The 20,274-nt window shown below is 32.2% G+C and overlaps 2 protein-coding genes across 2 annotated transcripts; one reads left to right on the forward strand and one right to left on the reverse strand.

The window, feature by feature from the left end:
• On the reverse strand, positions 3,422-4,063 carry LOC109719065 (probable calcium-binding protein CML45). The gene has a single exon (XM_020245577.1). The coding sequence runs from the start codon at positions 4,031-4,033 to the stop codon at positions 3,434-3,436; it is 600 nt and encodes a 199-aa protein (XP_020101166.1). The 5' UTR covers positions 4,034-4,063; the 3' UTR covers positions 3,422-3,433.
• LOC109719143 lies at positions 16,791-19,145 on the forward strand. Its single transcript, XM_020245675.1, has 3 exons — positions 16,791-16,954; positions 17,320-17,372; positions 18,806-19,145. Exons 1-3 carry the CDS (start codon positions 16,852-16,854, stop codon positions 18,917-18,919), a joined length of 270 nt encoding a protein of 89 aa, XP_020101264.1. The 5' UTR covers positions 16,791-16,851; the 3' UTR covers positions 18,920-19,145.

Here is a 20,274-nt window from a genome sequence, read left to right on the forward strand (position 1 = left end):
ACGCAAACGCGGCGGGTGGAGCCGGTCTCGTCCTTGCAGAGGCGGGTGCGGTACTAGGCCGGGTGGAGCCCGGACTCGAACAGCCGGTCACGAGGAGGGAAGAAGAAGAAGAAGAAGAAGGAGAAGAAGAAAAGAAGAGGGAAAAAAAAAAGGTGCTTCAGCAAGAGGAAGAAGAAGAAGAGAAAGAAAAATAGAAGAAAAAATTGCTCCGCCTGGCCTTTGCTTTTTTTTTTTCCGACGGAAAAAAAAAAGAACGAGAGAACGAAGAGGAGAGAGAAAGAGGAAAGAGAAAAAGTAATAAGGGTATTTTGGTCAGTTTGCTGAAAAAGCGGACCGAATCTGCAAAAAATGAAAAAGGTGGCCCGATTTTGCAAAAGCCCAAAATAAGTGGATTTTTTATACAAATTGGCCATATAATTTTGAACCAATATACAAATTAAGTTACTCTGAACTCTTTTTCAATTAATCACTCTTCATGCTCTTTTAAAGTTAATACTAATTAATACTCAGAATCACTCTTGGCTCTTTTCTAATCACATTTTATACTCTTTCGTAGTTATTTCTAACTCACACTCTTTCACCTGAGTCTTTTTGCCAACTTTATTAAATCATGTTTAATTAATTCCTGCTTAGTCCCTAGGCCTTACTCATTAAGATCAAATGTATCATCGATAACTCGATCGCAACACGCAAATTAAACAACTTAAATTTTCAAGTCATTGGCTAGCTCCAATTAACACCAGTTATTGAGAGTAAGATAAAGTTCATAATTAATTTGGTAGATTAACTCACTAATCCCCAGAGATTAAACCTTTTTATGTTTTCCACTATTGATACATCTCAACTTTGATATCAAAAAAAAAAAAAAAAAATCATATCAACTTGTTAGTTGTTACCATGCAAACTTATTAACTTGTAGTTTAGCAGGACTATTGGAAAATATATATATAACGGTTGGAAGCGTTATTTTCTTTGATACCAATTGTTGGAACTAGTATTTGTACTGATACCGATTATATAACACAAGATTTAAAATAGAACAAAATAATATGAAGAATAGATATTGGAGGAGGAAGAAGGTAACTAAACTAATACTTTATTAATAAAAGACAATTAATTACATTCTCGGTAACACCCATGCAGCCATGTCTACTATGACTTAGGCTTAGTTTGGTATTGAGGTCTATCTAACGCTATTAGATAAAATGGAGTTGAGAAAAAAGCATATAGGGATATGCTTCTGCGTTATCCGGTGGGACCGCAGAAAATATATCATAACTGACTCATCGCGATATGCGGAACGCAATATTACGTACGAAAACAAACAGGGTATTTTTCCATCGTCGTTTCTCACCGCACATAACGCAATCTCCCCGCAATCCCAAACGAAACCTTATTCCTCTAATTAACCCATTCCTCTAACTAATCCATGTCTAACTATATATAACCATCAAATCATAATAGATGATAAATCTAATTTTACTTTGGATAAATACATATCCTAACCATAATAAAATATTTAAATTTATCTATAACTATATTTTAATTAAGTTTGAATTATTATTTCCAACATCCTCCCTTAATTCAAACTTTATCTACGAGTCGCAAATCCCGTGAACACGCACTTTGATTTTGCAATCTCTGTCGCTGTTGTTGTCGTCTTGTTCGAGTTGTGCAGCATGACGCATGTCCAATGATGTTGCCATGGTTGAAATCTTTGCCATCTGTAGTCTTGATTATCCACACCATCCTTAAAAATCTGCAGTCCAACAAATATCTTGAAAAACATGTAATTTTGATAAAATTGGATCGATATGAATTTTATAATTTTGTGGTAACCGAGGAGAGTTTGATCGACACGATGTTTGTTCAATGCATTGATCTTGATTTGTGCATTTTCATGTGCTTTCTGCTTTCGTAAATCTAATTTGTGATTTGCATCTTCGATCACAACAAAATTATGATAAACTTTCTCCGCGCTTTGCTGTATAATTTTTTCATCAATAGAAATTTCTTCAATCATATTATCATAGTGAACTTTCTCGTCGATCTGAGTTGCACCGTTTTGATCATCAACATACTCTTCACGAATATGATCTTCATGATTTTGATTAGATTTTTCTTTCCAAATTTCTTTGCAAATTGGGACTTTAGTATCTTTATTGTTGGGTTGAATTTCTTTTTCTTCTTAAATTTCATTTTCTTCCTGTAAATATTCTCCTCCAATTTTCGATAGCATTCTCCACGCTTCTTGTACTGTCTTTATCGTTAAAATTTTACCAACCAATGATAGATTCACTGCTTGTAAAATATATGATAGAACTTCTCTATCTCTTTTTCTAAAATCTCCTCACCAAATTCTTTTTCATAATTTCTATTTTCTACTATACCCCACAAATCTTGAAATTCTAAAAAAACATCGAATGGTGATTTTCCATCGTTTAAAGTTTGTTCCATCGAACTTTTGTAAGCCAGGTTGAATAAACTAATATCTAAATCCATAACAAAAACTTGATAATCTGAAAAATAAGTTTCAGATTTGTACCTTTCTGTTTAAATGACATCCTTAATTCATCAAGATCTCGCCGAATTTTCTCTACTTCGGCTTGCTTGCCTAGCCCTCCTGGCTATCTGTTCAAGTCTTCTTGGATCTCTTCACGGGCTCTCGTTGCTCTCTTTTCGTCAAGCGTCACAACCACCTGCTGTCGTGTGTTGTGCGGAGGCCAATTTCTTTAAAGCGATTCCTTCACTTTGGTTTTACCTGAACGTCACCTTCGTTGATCAGCTACGAGTCGCTTGATTTTGACGTAGCTATCCGGTACATTGGATCTATATTCTTTTCGAATATAGTATCATTTGGTTTATAAGTCAGATGGTACTTTCCGGCTCTTTCCGGCTCTGATACCACTTGTTGGAATCGTGATTTTCTCTGATACCAATTATTGGAACTAGTATTTATGCTGATATCGATTATATAACCCAAGATCTGAAATAGAACAAAATAATATAGAGAAAATATATTGGAGGAGGAAGAAGATAACTAAACTAATACTTTATTAATAAAAGACAATTAATTACATTCTCGGTAGGTACCCGTAAAGCAATGTCTATTATGACTTATTCTTTTAATTAACCTATTCCTCTAACTAACCCATGCCTAACTATATATAACCATCAAATCATAATAGATAATAAATCTAATTATACTTTGGATAAAATAATATCCTAACCATAATAAAATATTTAAACTTATCTATAACTATATTTTAATTAAGTTTGGATTATTATTTCCAACAATAACAAAAGTACTAGAGTACATGTTAATAAGATCTCGTAAGTTATAAAAAACTAACCCTACACACGCAACAGCAAATTAATCAACATTCAACAAGGAAACCACAAAAACAAAAGGCTAATTAAAAACATTATTTAGCTACATAGTGTTCTCCATCATGCTTTTAAACTCAGGGAAGCTAATCCTCCCATCACCATCTCCATCAAATGCTCCAACCATCCTCTCACAATCCTTATATCTCGACCCCTCCTGCAACCCCAATCTCCTCATCACACTCCACAACTCTGTGGGGCTTATGAAACCGTCTTCGTTCCGATCGAACACGTAAAACGCTTCTTCGAGCTCTTCCAAACTCGCCTCTTTCTCCTCCATCAACACCCGAGCTTCTTCCACCAAGCTACATTCCCTGCACTTGCTCTCACTTCTACACACCTCTAGCTTTTCGCTCCAGCCCAGCACTCCTAGTCTCCTCATCACCATTGTCACATCGTCATACGTCAGCTCTCCTTCGTTGTCGCTGCATCCATCGCAGCGCTCGCCGCGCGAATCCTCCTCTTTTTCCTCCTCTTCGTCGACGAAAGACTCGTTTCGAGTAATTATAAGTTTGAGCGATGCGCAAAGGAGGCCGACGATGTTCAAGCTACACAAAAGGAGATCCTGTAGGAAGTTGGTTATCATGCATGGTAGAGTGGAACGTAAGAAGTACGCGATCGAGTCGAGGAAGAAGGTGTCCTCCATATTTGCTATGTATGTACTTGTCTCAACGCTCTGGTGATGAAACAAAGTGACGATAGATATTGAGAATAAGTTTGTCACAAGCCATGAATATATATGGGTTTCAAATGTGCAACTTGGAGGACAAGAACATGCCAAAGGAAATACAAGGAAGGTACATGGTAAAGGACTCAATGTAGTTTATTCCTTTGCTCTTGCATATTGTTTACTGTTGCTTTCACACTTCTAGAGATAGTTTAAGCGAGGAAAAATCCATGAAACTTCTGTGACGGTTCAAGTCAAGTCAACCGCAAACAGTAGTAAAAAATAAAATAAAACAAAAAAAGGACCAAAAATATATAGGCCTCTCGTAACAGGGTAGAATTTTAAGCTTCTTACTACGTACAAATGGGCTTTTAATGGGTTGGCTGTAGAGGACAATTTTGCAATTGGTGGGTGAATTGCAGCTTTGGTCTCTGAACTTATCAATTAAGTTCATAATTAAAGATTTTCTAAACTTTAGTTTCCTTTATTAAGGAATTAGACTTCGATTTCTGTTTCAATCTAGCTGCTACCTCCTATTTCGATTAACTTTTGTATGAGATGGTGTGATCGCTGATTTAGCTATGATCAGGGATGACGCGATAATGACTAGTTAGCTGATTCGGCTACTGTATCATAATCAGTCTTGTTGAATCAGCAATTAAGATTTAAATATAGCATCACCGATTTTGATCGTAGTTATCTGAGGTTCCAAGTTTGAAGTTTAGTTTCTTCATATTTTTAGCCGAATTCACTTAAAATGTATAGACATAATGCTTATGGGTCTCGATTGTGACTCGGCCTAACCAGCAGTCTCATGCAGCTTCGAACATGATTTAACTCAACCCAACCTATCGTCATTTTGAATGTAATTCAGCACAACTTGACCTCTCACTATAGGGCAGGATGCTGGCTCTTTTATGCCTAAAGAAAAATAGTGTAAGGAAAATATACGAGTCGGTTGTAAGTAAAATTATTTAAGCGCATGTGAACAAAAAATTAAGAAAAAAAATTATTATAATAATGTAAATACATTTTTTAAAAAATGATGAGCACGTAGATAATATGGAAGAAATTATTCTATATACCGAGTATATTACTATTTTTTATGCACCACATTTATAAAACTTTATTATAAAAGTTTAAACGTTGTAGTTTTTTATGCCTAATTTTTTATACGGTGTAGATTTTGTTTATCATATTAGACTTCGAATTTGCTATATCAATCATTGAAAAATATGTTTGGTTCACCAAATGTATTGCTAGACCTAGAGCAGGCAATTATTTTTTATCATTGGGAAGGGTATTAAGAGAGAGAAAATGAGAGAGAGAAAATGAGAGATGAAGGACAGAGTGACACGTGTACCAAAAAAAAACTTTCTTGGTGTATTACTATTTTTTATGCAATGTATTTATAAAACATTATTATAAAAGTCTAAATCTAGTGGTTTATACCTAGTCTTTTTATATAGTGCACTAGATTGCATATATTTATTATATTAGATTTTGAATCTGCTATGTCAATCATTGAAAAATATGTATAGTTCATGTAATGTATTGCTACACTTGATGTAGGCAATAAGAAAAATTAGTGACGACAAAAAGGATAAATGTGAAAGAATAAAATAATAATTTTATGAAGATAACGGTTGTTCCTAATCGTTTACTAACAGAATTTAACTTTAGAGATTATATTTGAAATAAAATATTAAAAGAATAGTTTTAATATTAGTCTTCTAATAGAAATAAATAAGAAAATTAAAAATTTTTCAGAAATATATAAATAGTTGTCTTATTTTTTTTGAGAAAAAAATAGCAAGCTAACTGCTTCATTCATTAAACGAGATGAACTAAACAGACAGGATGAAAACAGCAAAGTCCTTCAAGGCATAGCCAAAATACATAACAAGAAGAAAGCAGAAAAACAATTGAAAAGGAGCCGGTGCAGTCATCGAAGCTGTGCCCACGATTCCGTCAGACGTAAGATGCACTCAATAGCTTGGGTGACATTGAAAAGTTTCTTGTTTCTCTCTGTCCAGACAACCCGCCAAATTGCGGAATAGTCTTCTTTTTCTATGGGCTACAGTCTATAGATGTGGCTATTCGACATCTATTTGACGAGTCCCACAAATGAAACCTTGTGGAAATTGAGTTAACGAGTCGTTGAGACGACCCAAGTCAAGATCAAATATTTAATTGTCCTTTATTTGCAAAAAGTTTTTCTCAACCCAATTTAGGGTGCAAACTGCACACTCCTACACTAATTAGTATTGGTTGGATTGATAACATAGTTAGTTAATTTGTAAATTATTCATAAATTATTGAAAATTCGAATAAAATAGTCTATATGCGATTTATTTCTAAAAATTCAGAATAAAATGCAAATTTTTTTATTAGATTTATTATTCGCGAATAATTCGCGTATTCTGAACTATTCGGCCAAAAAAACGCACAAAATTTTTGAATAAAATTTCTTTTCGGATTATTGCCGAATTATTCACGAATTAGTTGCGAATTATTGAAAAACTTCAAGAACTTCCGGAATTTGTGGATCATGAAAAAGATGAAGAAGGAGATGATAATAAAATTTGCTATTGCTTTTTTTACTTAATTTGCTTTATTTTGTAAACTCTCTATTGTTATATTCTTAAGAATTTATAACTATATATACTGGTAACATAAATTAAGAGAAAAAAGATTAGTTTAATGGCTGAATTTTTTATCGTGAATTTTTAATTGGTTAACGTATAATTTTCATATAAATCGCGTATCCGAATAATTGGCGAATTCGTTTTTTAAGCTGTATTTTTCAACGAATTTAAAAATTAAGATACAAATTTTATTCGAATTATAATAGTACTAAATTTTTGCCGAATCCGAATTAACTAACTATGGTTGGGAACCAACACTAACTAATTAACCTTCATAAAATACCAATATCCATATGTACTTAATCTGTAGCATAGTTAGTTAATTTAAGGGGCAATTGCCTATATACCCCTGAAAAGTTCCCGATTTTCTTATTTACCCCTCTTAGAAGGCTAATATTGAAAATACCCTTCTTATGTTCCAAGTTTTTCTAAAATACCCCTAGAGTTAAGTTCCGTTAGTGAGCTGCCGTTAGCTCTGAAAAATTACCATTTTGCCCATTCCAATATACCCTTGTACCGTAACAAACTTTTCTTATATACCCTTCATATAGCAAATACTTTTCTTATTTACCCTTCAGCCGGATCCGGAGCAGAAGGCGTGCAGGGGTCCGATGGAGCTGCGGCCCTCTTGCTCCTGGCGCCGGCCAAGGCAGCGGATGAGGAGAAGGACGACGAGAGCGGCGAGAGATGGGATCGTCGCTGCGGCCCTCTTGCTCCCGGCGCCGGCCAAGGCGGCGGAGGAAGAGGACGACGGCGACGACGAGAGCGGCGGCGGAGGAGGACAACGAGAGCGACGAGATGGGTGGTGTTGGAGGTGGAGGTGTGGGAGGTGGTGGTGGTCTGGGAGGAGATGAGGCGAGGAGGTGAGGAAGAGGCGGAGGAGCCGGCCGGTGGTGGCGGAGGAGTCGGCCGGTGGTGGCGACAAAATTGGGGAAGAAAGAGAGGATAATCTTAGGGATTACTATAATAAAGTAGGGGCAAAATAGGTATTTTGTTCAGGTTTTAACTCTAGTATAGATTTAACCCATGTTTAACCCGAGTTAAGCTAACAGGGGATAACTGCGGGGGTATTTTGGAATAACGGTGGAACGTATGAGGGACATTTTAGAAAGAAAAAAAAAGTAGGGGTAGATCGAATATTTCCGGATGCATGAAGGGTATATAGGCAATTATCCCTTAATTTAAATTGGGCAACAATTTGGTACCGGTATAATATGAATTAAATTTGTATTCTAATTTTTAAATTCGTTAAAAGAAACGGCTTAAAAAACAGGTTTGCCAATTATTCGAATACACAATTTATGCAGAAATTATACATTCACCAATTAAAACTTCGGAACAAAAAATTCAGCTATTAAATTAAGTTTTTTTTTTTCTTCTAAATTTATGCTACTAGTACAAATAATTAAGAATTATAAATTAAGTTTTTTTCTAGATTTATGCTACTAGTATAAATAATTATAAATTCTTAAGTCTATAAAAATAGAGAGCTATAAAATAAAGTAGATTAAGTAAAAAAAGCAATAGCAAAATTCATTGTCGTCCAAAAGTTCATAAAGTTTTTCAATAATCCGTGAATAATTCGCAAATAATTTGGCAATAATTCAGAAATAATGGAGAAAGGAATTTTATCCAAAAATTCTATGCGTTTTTGTTGGCCGAATAATTTGGCATGCGTGAATTATTCGCGAATAATTAATCTGGTCCAAAAATTTGTGTTTATTCTAATTTTTTTTTGGAATAAATCGCATACAGACTTTTTTATTTGGGCTTTCAAAAATTCACGAATAATTTACGAATTAACTAACTCAAGACTAAAATATAAATTTAAGTAAAAAGTGCAAGTATCCTTATCTTGTTATGATAAATTATAAAAATGCACATACTCAAAGAAGACTCAAGTCAAAAGTGGAAAAATAATATATATTTTTTTATAGGAGAACTTGTAAATTTGTAATAACAACCACCTTATCCACATATTTCAAGTCAACAAAAAAAAAAGAAGATCTTAATTATGAAGCAAACGAACACAAACCAATTAGCGTGTAGATTAATTTAATTACATTCCTAGTTACAAGTAACCCATCCATAATACGTAAGTGTTGCAAACGTAATTCAGATTACATCATTAGCCGAGAATGTAACTACGAGGAAATATATTTTGTCCTATATTGACTCATCCATAAGCACTCGCACATTTTCTGAGCAAAATGAGATTCTAGCCAACTGCTTTAACTAGTGATAATAGTTTGTTGTTTCGGATGTGAATCCAACCGTAAGATGCCTAGAGTCAGAACACGCATATTTTTTGCTCAAAGTGCGACTCAATTTTAGGTCTTAGATTCAGGCCAGAGAGGATATCAGCCAACAGTTTTAAATAGCGATATTATCTTTAGTTTCTGACGTGAATGCGGATCGTAAACGCTAATTAACCGACTGTTCCCAAAATATGTGCTAACAGGAAGGAGTTGCCGATCACACAAGGACTCAGTTACAGTGCTCACGGATTTTAATTGACTCATCCCATCTGGATATTGGGTTTGTTGTCGAGTCTCTTACCGTTAGGTTTATTAAAAACCGCAACTCCACTCAACTTATTGGTCTCAATATAATTTAACTTTTTAGTCTCCTGAGCTTATTATTTCGAAATAGATAGTTAGATCTATTTCAGCCAACAGTTAATTCAAAGCCTGATCGGATTTTAGGTCTCATAACCCAAGCGAAGGACACGTGCCAATTAGATAATGTGATAGTAATTTCTTCCTATTGTGAATCCAACAAAAGTCACAGGTGCACACTTTTGGATAATTTAGAACAAAAAAAAAAAAAAAAAACCTACCAACTATTCTATCTAGTAATAGTAACTTAATCCTAGTGTGAATTCAACCAAAAATTAATGGATATGGGGTGGACAATAATTAGTTAATTCATTTTTTGAAACCGAATATTGGAGGTAATAAAACTACTTCCAAATCATGGATTAAATATATTAAAGGCAAGAAAACTATCTTCTAGATTATGGATTAATCATATCAAGTCTAAAGTATTTGTAGAACCAACTTAATTATCACATTTATACCTTCTGAGAAAATTTAAATTTTGCAGTCGCATGTGTCGGAATAAGAGGGCAATTGGATAGCCAACGTATCCAGAAACGAAAAATGAATTGAATTACTTATTTTACTAGCCTTTTTGAATCGCCTTTATTTTGATACTTATAAACCTTCTATGTATTTCGTTTTCTCCCACACGTTGCAGATCATTGTCCACGTATACATGAACCAAAAGATTTTTTATTTTTTATTTTTTATTTTTTTTTGTATGTTGTTGTTGTTGTATACCCACACTAAAAAATTATTACCGGAGAGGAATAAATTATTTTTTAATAAATAAACAAACCAAGAAAAAAGGAAACGAAGGACGGCCCGCGCAGGCCGGGCCGGCCTGCTCGCCCGTTTCTGGGCCGACCGGCCCCACAGCCTGCTCCGGCCGGGCCGGGCCGGACCGGGCCCTCCACCCGCCCGCAGCTGTCTTTTTTTTTTTCTTTTCCTCCCGGGACGCATAAATCAAAAAAAAAAAAAAGTACAACAGATTTAAATTTTTTTTTTAATGCAAGAAGTAGAAAGAAAAAACACACAATCGATATAAAAAAAAATAATCGCATGTCTCATGATCAACTTAAAGAAAACTAAAACTAGTTTACTTTAACCAAAAAAAATTTATATAGAAAACGAATAAAAAAATTTATAGAACAAATCTATACATATAAAAAAAATTAATGAAACATGTGTACAAAACAAGCATAATAGATATGATTAAAAGTCGAAAATAAGCAAAACGGTTCTTATACCAATTGTTAGAATAAGAGGGTAGCGAAAACTTACAAACTAAGTAGCCAACGTATCCAGAAATTAAGAAAAGATCAGATTGCTTGTTTTACTAGTCTTGTTGAATCATCCTTGTCTTAATATTTCTGAACATATATCGTCTTCTCCCACTTTTCACGTATCTCGTCTTCTCCCAGAGAGAGCATAGAGAGTAGAAGAAGATAGTACTCTTAGATACAAAATTTGAGATAAACTGTATCATATATATAGATTATCAAAATCCCTTAAAAAATATCCTAATTTTTATATAGAGATTAGAATTTGAACATCTGTTAAGATATTTATTAGAAGATATATTTATTAACTAATAAGAAATATATAATGTATCATTATTCTTAACTTCTTAGGATGAATTCTAATCCACATTTTAGGTGAATTGGTTTGAATTTGAACAGGCTAATGTGAACACACCACATGGCAACATCATGCATAGACATGCATAGGTATGTTAATGGGTATGAATACTCAAAATTTTATCTGAATTCGAACCGATCGAATATGACAGATATTTGATACTAAATGAATATAATTTTAGGTATGATTATAAAGATGAAAGTCCAGCGATTTCAGGTTAGGATATGGATTTTGTCTTTATTACACTTGAACCCGAACCTAATCCGAATCCAAATTGATTTTATATTATTATATGATATATGAATGATTGATGTTATATTTGAATTTGTATTTTATAAATTTAAATTTTAATATAATATATTTTAAAATATGGTAAAGAGAAATAATTGTTTCGAGTTCGGACTTTCGAGTTCCGGATTTTTGTTCAGGTTCGGTTCTGGGTATGAGTTTTCATTGGGACTGACATCGGATTCAGATCCGAGTTTTAGGTTTAAGTCTCAGATTCAGATTTTTAAAAATCCACCTTGAATCCCACACGTGACTGATTAAATAATTTTCCAAATTGAGAGCTTAAAGATCAATATACATTTTGGTCAAAAAATTGGTTTTATAGCTAGATAGTTAAATTTGGGTCAGGTTTTGGGTTGATATAGTTTGGGACTGATCTGTTGAACCATACTATTCAGCACATGTCTATTGCATAAAAAGTGGAAGGCTCCGTGTAATTGTTTTCGGCCATAAATATTTATTTTTGTTGTTTCGTTCGTCATAAATTAAATTCGATAATGACCCTACTCTTTCAGAACATCGTAATTGACTGTTCCAGAGAATACCAAAGTCAATTACAGGAGTGAAAGAAAGAGAAAAATTAAAAAAAATTTACTGTTGTAAGTTTTTTCAATAAAATAAATAGAAAATGTATAAATTTGAATTATAATTATTTTCGACGTACTTTTATATTTTGGAAATGATATATGATAGCATCATTAGATAGGATTATTCTTTCACCAAAATCACTATTATTTTAAAACAAAATGTAAAATATTTATTTTTACATTTTAATAGATGCTTTTTTAAATTAGAATTCAAATTTATAAAATTGAAAGAGGTGCCATATGGGATCAAAAGACATAATTTACTTATTTATTAAAATAAAATGGTATCAATTAATCAATAAAATAAAGTTAATGATAAAATGTATTCCACTCTTAGAGATGTGGGGACTTTTTTGTGCGGGAATTAGCGGGGTCAACTGACTCCACTCCTCATAATCTAGATCCGCCACTGGTCTCACTTGGCATCTTGGATTTAAAAGGCACGTGGAACTGATAAGTGAGATTAAAGATGAAAATTTAACTCATTATATATTTACAAAAATTTAAATTCATTAGATATTAAAAGTACAACCTCATAGAACGAAGGAGTTTGTAATTGGCTATAATATTATATTATTCAAAAGATCGATTTCGTATAGAAAACGAGCCCAAAAATATTAAGTATTAGTTACTGATAGTTTTGTGCAGATGTTATAACGATCCATCCCACTAGCACTATTAATTTATTGTACTCAAACCGTTGATTAAATATTTAAGCGCAGATATTGGCTTAATATGCTAGTCATATATAATATTTTCAAACTTTTGCACATCATCTGATTTAGCACCATTCAGGATGCCACGTGTATTATTCGCAAATACAAATTGAGACGCTATTATATATGAAATTACAACTTCTGATTTCGAGGGTGATAGTTTTAATTTTCTTTATGTCCGAACCTTTTTATTCGTCGTATTCTTAATTTCTAAGTTTTTATTTTCTAAAGCAGAGAAACTGCTGCAGAAAATATGCTAAATGAGCAATTAATTAGATTTGTTAAATATGGTGGTGGGCTCTCCCACCTTCAAATTACATTTTCTGGTTAAAGAAAGACATAATTAAAGGCATGATTTAATAAATTTAGAAGTTTTTACCTCCAAAAGAAAACAAAAAAAATGGTTTATTTTTTAGAGAACTTTTGAATTGGAGCTAATAAGCAAAGTTCAACAAGATGTGGCATGACTAGGAACCCACATGAAGTGTCCTTTTTAATGTCATGATCATCCACCACCAGTCTAGTTGGAGATTTGAACAAATCATTTGGCCACTTAAATATATACTACAAGATATGCCCAATTAACAATGCCAATGAAGTGATCAACAATCGATCGAGACGAACTTTTAATTTTTAATTTGTTAGTAGACTCTTCATCTGAGTTGGGTCTTTGCAAAGATACGAAACGAAAGGGTAAACTTTAGTTACCCCCTACCGTTTGGCGCAATGTTTCTTTGTCATCCTATAGTTTGAAAACATGTTGTCGACTATAGCTAGCTAGGACACTATATAGTTATACATTTTACAAACTACGCGATCATATAGTGCGAACTATAAAACAATAAATATATATTTTATATTTTACTAGCGTATGGTTTATAAAGTATATCATTTTGCTATTTTTATTTAACAATCGATTCTTTGCTCTTATAATGAAAGAAAGAGGAAAGAAAGAAAGAAAAATCATACAGTGACAAGTACAATTTTTTAAACCACAAAACGTCTGAAGTTTTTTATATATAATTTAACGAAATGTTAACGGAGGAGCTGACGAAAAGAGAAAAAAAAAAAAACCACAGTGTGCTAAACTGATACACTTTAAATTAATCACATAATATTAAAGTGAGAAAGTACGAAACCAAAAGGGTGGTATTTGAAGTTTGCCCTTAAATTTACTTACAAGAGAAACAAATGTTGTAGTGTTTGTCGACAATCAAAGTCTGAAGCAGTAAGATGGATTAAAGAGATCACAAAATATTTTTATTTTTTTATTTATTGGTATTTTGGGCGAGTGATCCATTAAAGGTAGAAGGGGGGAGAAGATGATAACCACTGTTATCAGTAATTAATGTAAAAGGAAACAACTAATGTATTTATGCATCTGTTGTAGCTCACTAAAGGAGACAAAGTAATTAAAAAAAAGTTCAAAAAAAAGATGTGTTGGCTTGTCCAAGTTCATAGTTTTAGCAAAAGAATATGGTTTTCCACATGCTATTGGACACTATGATCAACACCACTTAATTAAATAAATTAGATCACCCATGTTAACAAATTAATTCTTGATTAATTAATATACAAATTCTACTCTTTTATATGTTTCTCCGAATAACTCTAGCTCTATGTCCTTAACCATTTTACATGAGTCACGCCGAACTCATTTGTTTGGGCTCGTGCACCAAACTCGCACCTTAAGATAGGGATTTTACTCTCCATGAACTCTAATATTAATAATTGTGGGTACAAAAGAAAATCTAAATATACTTACGGTAATTTTTAATATCAATAACATTTTAATAATTTTCTTAAAATAATGAAAGTGTGGAGGAAGTCGATTTAGCTATCATACAAGGCGAAGTCAAAATCACGAAAATTGAGTTAAAATATATATATATAACTTTACCTATGGTATATATCTATATTTCCATCAAAATAAAGGATAAAAGTTATCACTTATACTGAAGCTCTAGCTCTTATCTTTGAGTTATTTCAATCCTGTTGGCATTTAGTTAAACTGAAACGGGTATGTCCGTGATCGGGCTCAATCCGACTGTTATTATGTTGTCTAATTAGATTAGGATTAATCTCGCTTTTAAATTGAAAAGCTAATTAGATATAAATTCTACCTATATTAGGATAACAACTATAAACGGATTTAGTCTTATCTTTTACGTACCTATTAGAATTTTGAAATCTCTTATAAATATACAGACTATCTCTCATAAGAGAGATAATAAGAAAACCAAGAAAGAAAGATAAGAACCACATCCTCCATTAACTTATTATTCTAGAGGGTCTTGAACGGTGGATTGGAGATTGTATTTGTTTGTAGTTCGATCCATCGTGATCGAGTTTAGAGCGATTTCGTGGACGATTCGAGAATACGTGAATCAACCTCTACGATTTAAGCTCGTCGCGTTCTAATGTATCAAAATAGGAGGTTCTGAGCTCGAGTCATGCTAGGGTAGCTCCTAGCATGCATATATACTTGATTTCTTCCCATTGAATTCAAATTCACATCATAGGCCTATCAAAAAATTTCAAACCTATACATGATAGAAATATTAAATATTAAAATATTAAAATACTATTCTCTACTAACTTAAGCTTTTTAAACTTTAAAAAAAAAATTATTTCATATAATTGAATAGTTTGTCAACCCAATTAATGTACGCTTTATTATTTATTCCATATGAAACTATTCACTTTGCGTAAAAACACACCTTGCATGCCCACAAGCAGGAACACAAATTACACAAAACCTTTTGGAAAATGGAAATTAATGTCTTATTATATGCAAAAAGATGTTATATCTCTCTCCTTCCACATGAACTTCTTTCTCAGTGGATGAGTAATGGTTTTCAGGGTCCATATATACGTGTGTCGCAAACATATAAAAAGAAACTTGCTTTTTCACTAGAAATTGTGGCTGCAAATTAATAATAAGGCATAATATCATAATGTTAAAAGAAAAAAAAAAAAAAAAAGAAGAGAAAAGGAGAGAGGTTAATTCTAATATAAACACGACATCTCTCTCAAAAAAAAATATATAAACACGACATATATATTGAGGATGAAAATTAAAGCTGTGGAGAGTTCTGATTCAACTACATAATTGCTGTTAAATAAAGTGAAATGATCATTGTTCTTCGCATTCTTAAGCTATCAGTGAACGAATTTTTTAATATTTATATTCAACACTTTTTCTTATGTACGGATTTGAGAATTTTTGATTAAGACATTGACTTGAATTAAATGGAAGAGATAGGAGCCTGGTGGAACTTGAACTTATTAGCACCCGATATGTTAATTAAGCAACTTGAAATAATTATTATTCTTTAAAAACTTAAGCCGGTAGAAAACGGTATTTTTAATATTTATATTCAACAAATGCAAAATCAGAAGCTGTAAGCGAGAAGCCAAAAGTGAAGTACAATTAGAACTCTTTCATTATTTATACATAATAGCCCCTTTTTCAAAAAAAAAATAAAAGAAGAAATTAATCTGTAGTTTAATGTGTGTGTGTGTGTGTGTGTCTGTATAAATAAAATGCAATATATGCAAGGTTTTTTCTACAATTTTAGCCACTTTAATTAATTGACTTCATGGGCTCATCATATTGTGCTCCATGGGCCGTTGACCATTGTCACTAATTCACATGTGCTTTGTATATGGAATGTGGATCTACTTTTGTTACACCGAGAGAGAAAGACACTGAAAAAAGTCTTCTTTTTTAAAAAAAAAAAAAGTGAGAACACACCCTTAGTATTAGAACAAAAATAAATAAAAAAATAAAGGCTAAACTCTCTACATTTATTATAATTTTGGATTTAAACTTTCTTAATTAATTATTGCAATGAAATCCAGTAGTTTAATTAATTAGTTGGTTAAATAGTGATGCGTTAATTGTTAATGTGATACTGATATACGTACGTAGTAGTGTAATAATCAATATCGCAACATTAATTTACTAAGATATTACTATTATATTAGTGGAACATCAGTATATATCTAGTTAACTAAACTAGATCATAGAACTTAATCAATAATAATAATTAAAATTTAAGTCTCAAAGTGTCATGCGTGAAATATCAGTATCTAGTGGACAAATTAAACTGTGTATGAAGTTGACTTTTTGATGTGGGTGTGCTTTGTCCTATACTACCTTGGGGCTTGTAGGAGCCCCACTACCCACTATACCCACTACCCACTACCCACTACCCACTATATAGATTGGCCAACCATTTCATTGGCTTAATCACATTCTCTCTCTCTCTCTCTCTCTCTCATATAAGTGGAAGGGCTCCTTATCACATATATATGATGATGGATCAAAAGAAGCCATTAATGCTTCATCTCTTGCTTTTGCTTCTCTTCTTCTCATGCTTTTTTCTACATCATTCGGTTGCTGTGCCTCTATCTAGTAATCCTCTCTTTGCTCCTTTCACACAATGGTGTGTGTGTGTGTGTGTGTGTGTGTGTGTGTTTTGATGATTACACAACAGTTTTAAGGGGTGTGTGTGTGTGTGTGTGTGTGTGTGTGTGTGTTGATGATTACACAATAGTTTTAAGGGGTGTGTGTGTGTGTGTGTGTGTGTGTGTGTGTGTGTGTGTGTGTCTTGATGATTACACAATAGTTTTAAGGGGTCTTTTTTTGTGCTTAATTTACTGCTTTAGAGTGTTTCTTTGTGCAAATACAGGTGTTGAGGGATTTGGTTTACTTTGTTACACAAAGCTTGATTTTTTATTTTTATTTTTTGTTTTTGTTTTTTTGTTTTTTGGGAGCAGGAAGTGTTGTGTTGCCGAGCCAAGAAGCAGAAGCTCCAGAGGTGGCAAACAAGGTCCTCTCTTCTACTTTCGGCTACGGCCACATCTAATCAAGTTTAATTCTAACAAATCAGAAAATTAAACTTTGATTTAAACCTTATTGTGTCTACTTATTGAAGAAATTAATAATATAGTGCATTTTACTACACCCTACGGTAGAACCGAACATGCTCTTATTTCATTAACCTATAATTTACATATATACTATTTTTACGCCAACTCAACTATATATTTAACTCTTCCTAGTGTTTCTTTTCTTTTTTGTTCCTTTGTTAAATTGAAATCATGGGTATTTATTTTATGTTGCCTTTTGAAAACAACTAATCAATTAATTAACGAACGATAATACAACTATTCAGTCACGGGAGATCCTGTTCTCATATATGCCAAATTTTTATTATTATTATTATAGCTTTACTAATGTTTGGTCAAAAAGATCTCTATCCAATGATTGTATTAATAGAATATCGTTTTTGAGAACTCTATAGTTCAAAATATATAATTTATTAAATTCCTTTGTCACTTAATTTTCGAGATTGATAATGATCAATCATGGTTGTGTTTGATTAGGGAATATACATAGTCGATTAACATAAAATAAGGGATATATCCTTGTTTAATTAATTTGTCTGTAGAATAATATGGTATATATGAATTTCAAGAGTTTGACATGTACTTGATTGGTTGACCAGCAAGGATATTTAATTATTATTATTATTATTATTATTCCCTAGCTAGTTTTAAAATAATACTATAAACAAAATAATAATAATAATAATAATTTTTCACCAACCATATCATTGTTGAATGTAAATATTAATAGAGTCCTGCTATGGTGGTATTAAAAGTACAAATCACTTGGTGCTTATAAATTTTTTGTTGTTAGATCTTACTCCTGTGGCCATTTTTATCCGTTAGATTATAGTATTCAATTAATCACCCGTTCAGTCCTCAGGGACTACTATCATTCTAATCGCATACCTCTAAATTTAAGAGCCGAAACCCACAAACACCAATAACGTGAAACTTTTGAAAACATAGAAACTCAATTCATATTAATATTCCTCCGACAGCTTAAATATTCAGAGATAATAATTTAATTAACAGAAAAAAAAGAAAAAAAAAGAAAAAAAAAAAGAAAAAAGAGGAGAATGTTAAAATAATGAAACAATCGTTTGTTTCTAATAGCTTAAGCTAATAAAGAACCATATTTTTATTATCTGTATATTTAATGCTCTCCTTTATGTTTGGACTCGAGACTTTTTAATAGACTTAAAATGTAAATTTAATTAAATTTAAAAAAATTAAATAATGCTAAAAAGCTGGCGGGATTTGAATTCAGTACCTTTTATTCTGATACCATATTAAAATAATGCAAAATAACTATTTATCTCTAATAATTTAAGCTAGTAGAGAATGATATTTTTATAATGCAACAATTCAACAGGAAATGCGAAGGCTCGACGAAGAGATCATCGCGAGGATGGCCATAGAGAGCGACGACTACCCGGGTTCGGGCGCAAATAATCGCCATGATCCGAGGAGTCCAGGGAGACCTTAACTCTTAGTTTGTATCTAATATATTGTTAAATTTTGATATATATAGCTAAGATGATTCAATAATATGCGCGGTGATATATAATATTGTCTAATAGTTTCTCGAACCGTAACTTTGTGTAGCAAAGTCGTAATATTCGTCAAGAACAATATGATAATTTTAATTTAGCGTCTGTTTGGCTGTAACTTTTTGAAGTTAAAGTGTTAGTAGTTAGTTTTCTCGAATCCAATAACCAGTGAAATTTTGATCGATTTGAAGGATTTTTTTTTTTTTTTTTTTGTTAACATAATGCAATTAAGTTTTATAATTCATATGGGAACTGGCCACAATTTACTTTTTTTTTTTTTTCTTTTTTAAGTTAGGCCTGAGCCGAACCGAACTAGGCCGGATTTTGGGTCGGGTAGATATCGATTGGTTCGGACTCGGCCTGGCCCGAAAAGTATGTGGATATTTTAAGCCCAAGCATGATCGAAAGTGACCGGTCTGGGTGTGATTGGGTCGGGTACGTGATCAATTAGCGAAAACCAAAACCGAACCCGCAAGGGCCAATAAAATAGGATTTTCTGAGGATTTTTTTAAAAAAAGTTTCTCGCTCATTTGGTTTTGCTAAAAAATATTTTTTTTGAAAAGTTATTTTTCAAATTTTATGAAAAACTAATATTTTCATTTTTCTGAAAAGAAAATTGGAAAATGAAAATAGTAATTTTTTATAAAATTTGGAAAACAGTTTTATAAAAATATTAGTTTTTCTTAGAACCAAATGGACGGAAAATTGAAAAAAAAAAAAATTTCACAGAACATTTTTTTCTTGAATTTTTTGTTCCACACCTTTCCGAGACCATCTCGATTGATTGTCTAATCTTTTAAAATTTTAAATTACTATTTAATTTTTTAATTTATTTAATTTTAATTAATCAACGATACTTTGACTTCAAAATTTAAGCTAATTATTTACTTTAATAAATTTATATTTACAATATTAATTGTATAAAATATGCTAATTAAATTTGTAAAAATAAACTACACATTTAAATGTTATTGTCAAAGTATCATTTCCGGGCTCAAATCAAATAAATTGAAAGTTTAGATATTAAAAATTAAAAAATTTTGAAAAATTTAAATAACCAACTTAAAATAATTCTTAGTTCAGATAAATTCTCAACATCTTTATCTAAAATCTAAAATTTTTATAATATTTCTCGCCAAATAAATATAACAAAAAGTATATAAGAGTGCGTCTGGTATGCTTACGAAAGTATGGAGCGCTTCGTGCTTCCAAGCTGTTTTCGATGTTTGGACTTTCGAATCGACGATCGGCTCCGTTAGACTTGATTTAGAGTATTTGAAGTATCTAGAAA

The sequence above is a fragment of the Ananas comosus genome, linkage group 13 (assembly GCF_001540865.1).
Source record: "Ananas comosus cultivar F153 linkage group 13, ASM154086v1, whole genome shotgun sequence".
Classification (NCBI taxonomy): Eukaryota; Viridiplantae; Streptophyta; class Magnoliopsida; order Poales; family Bromeliaceae; genus Ananas; species Ananas comosus.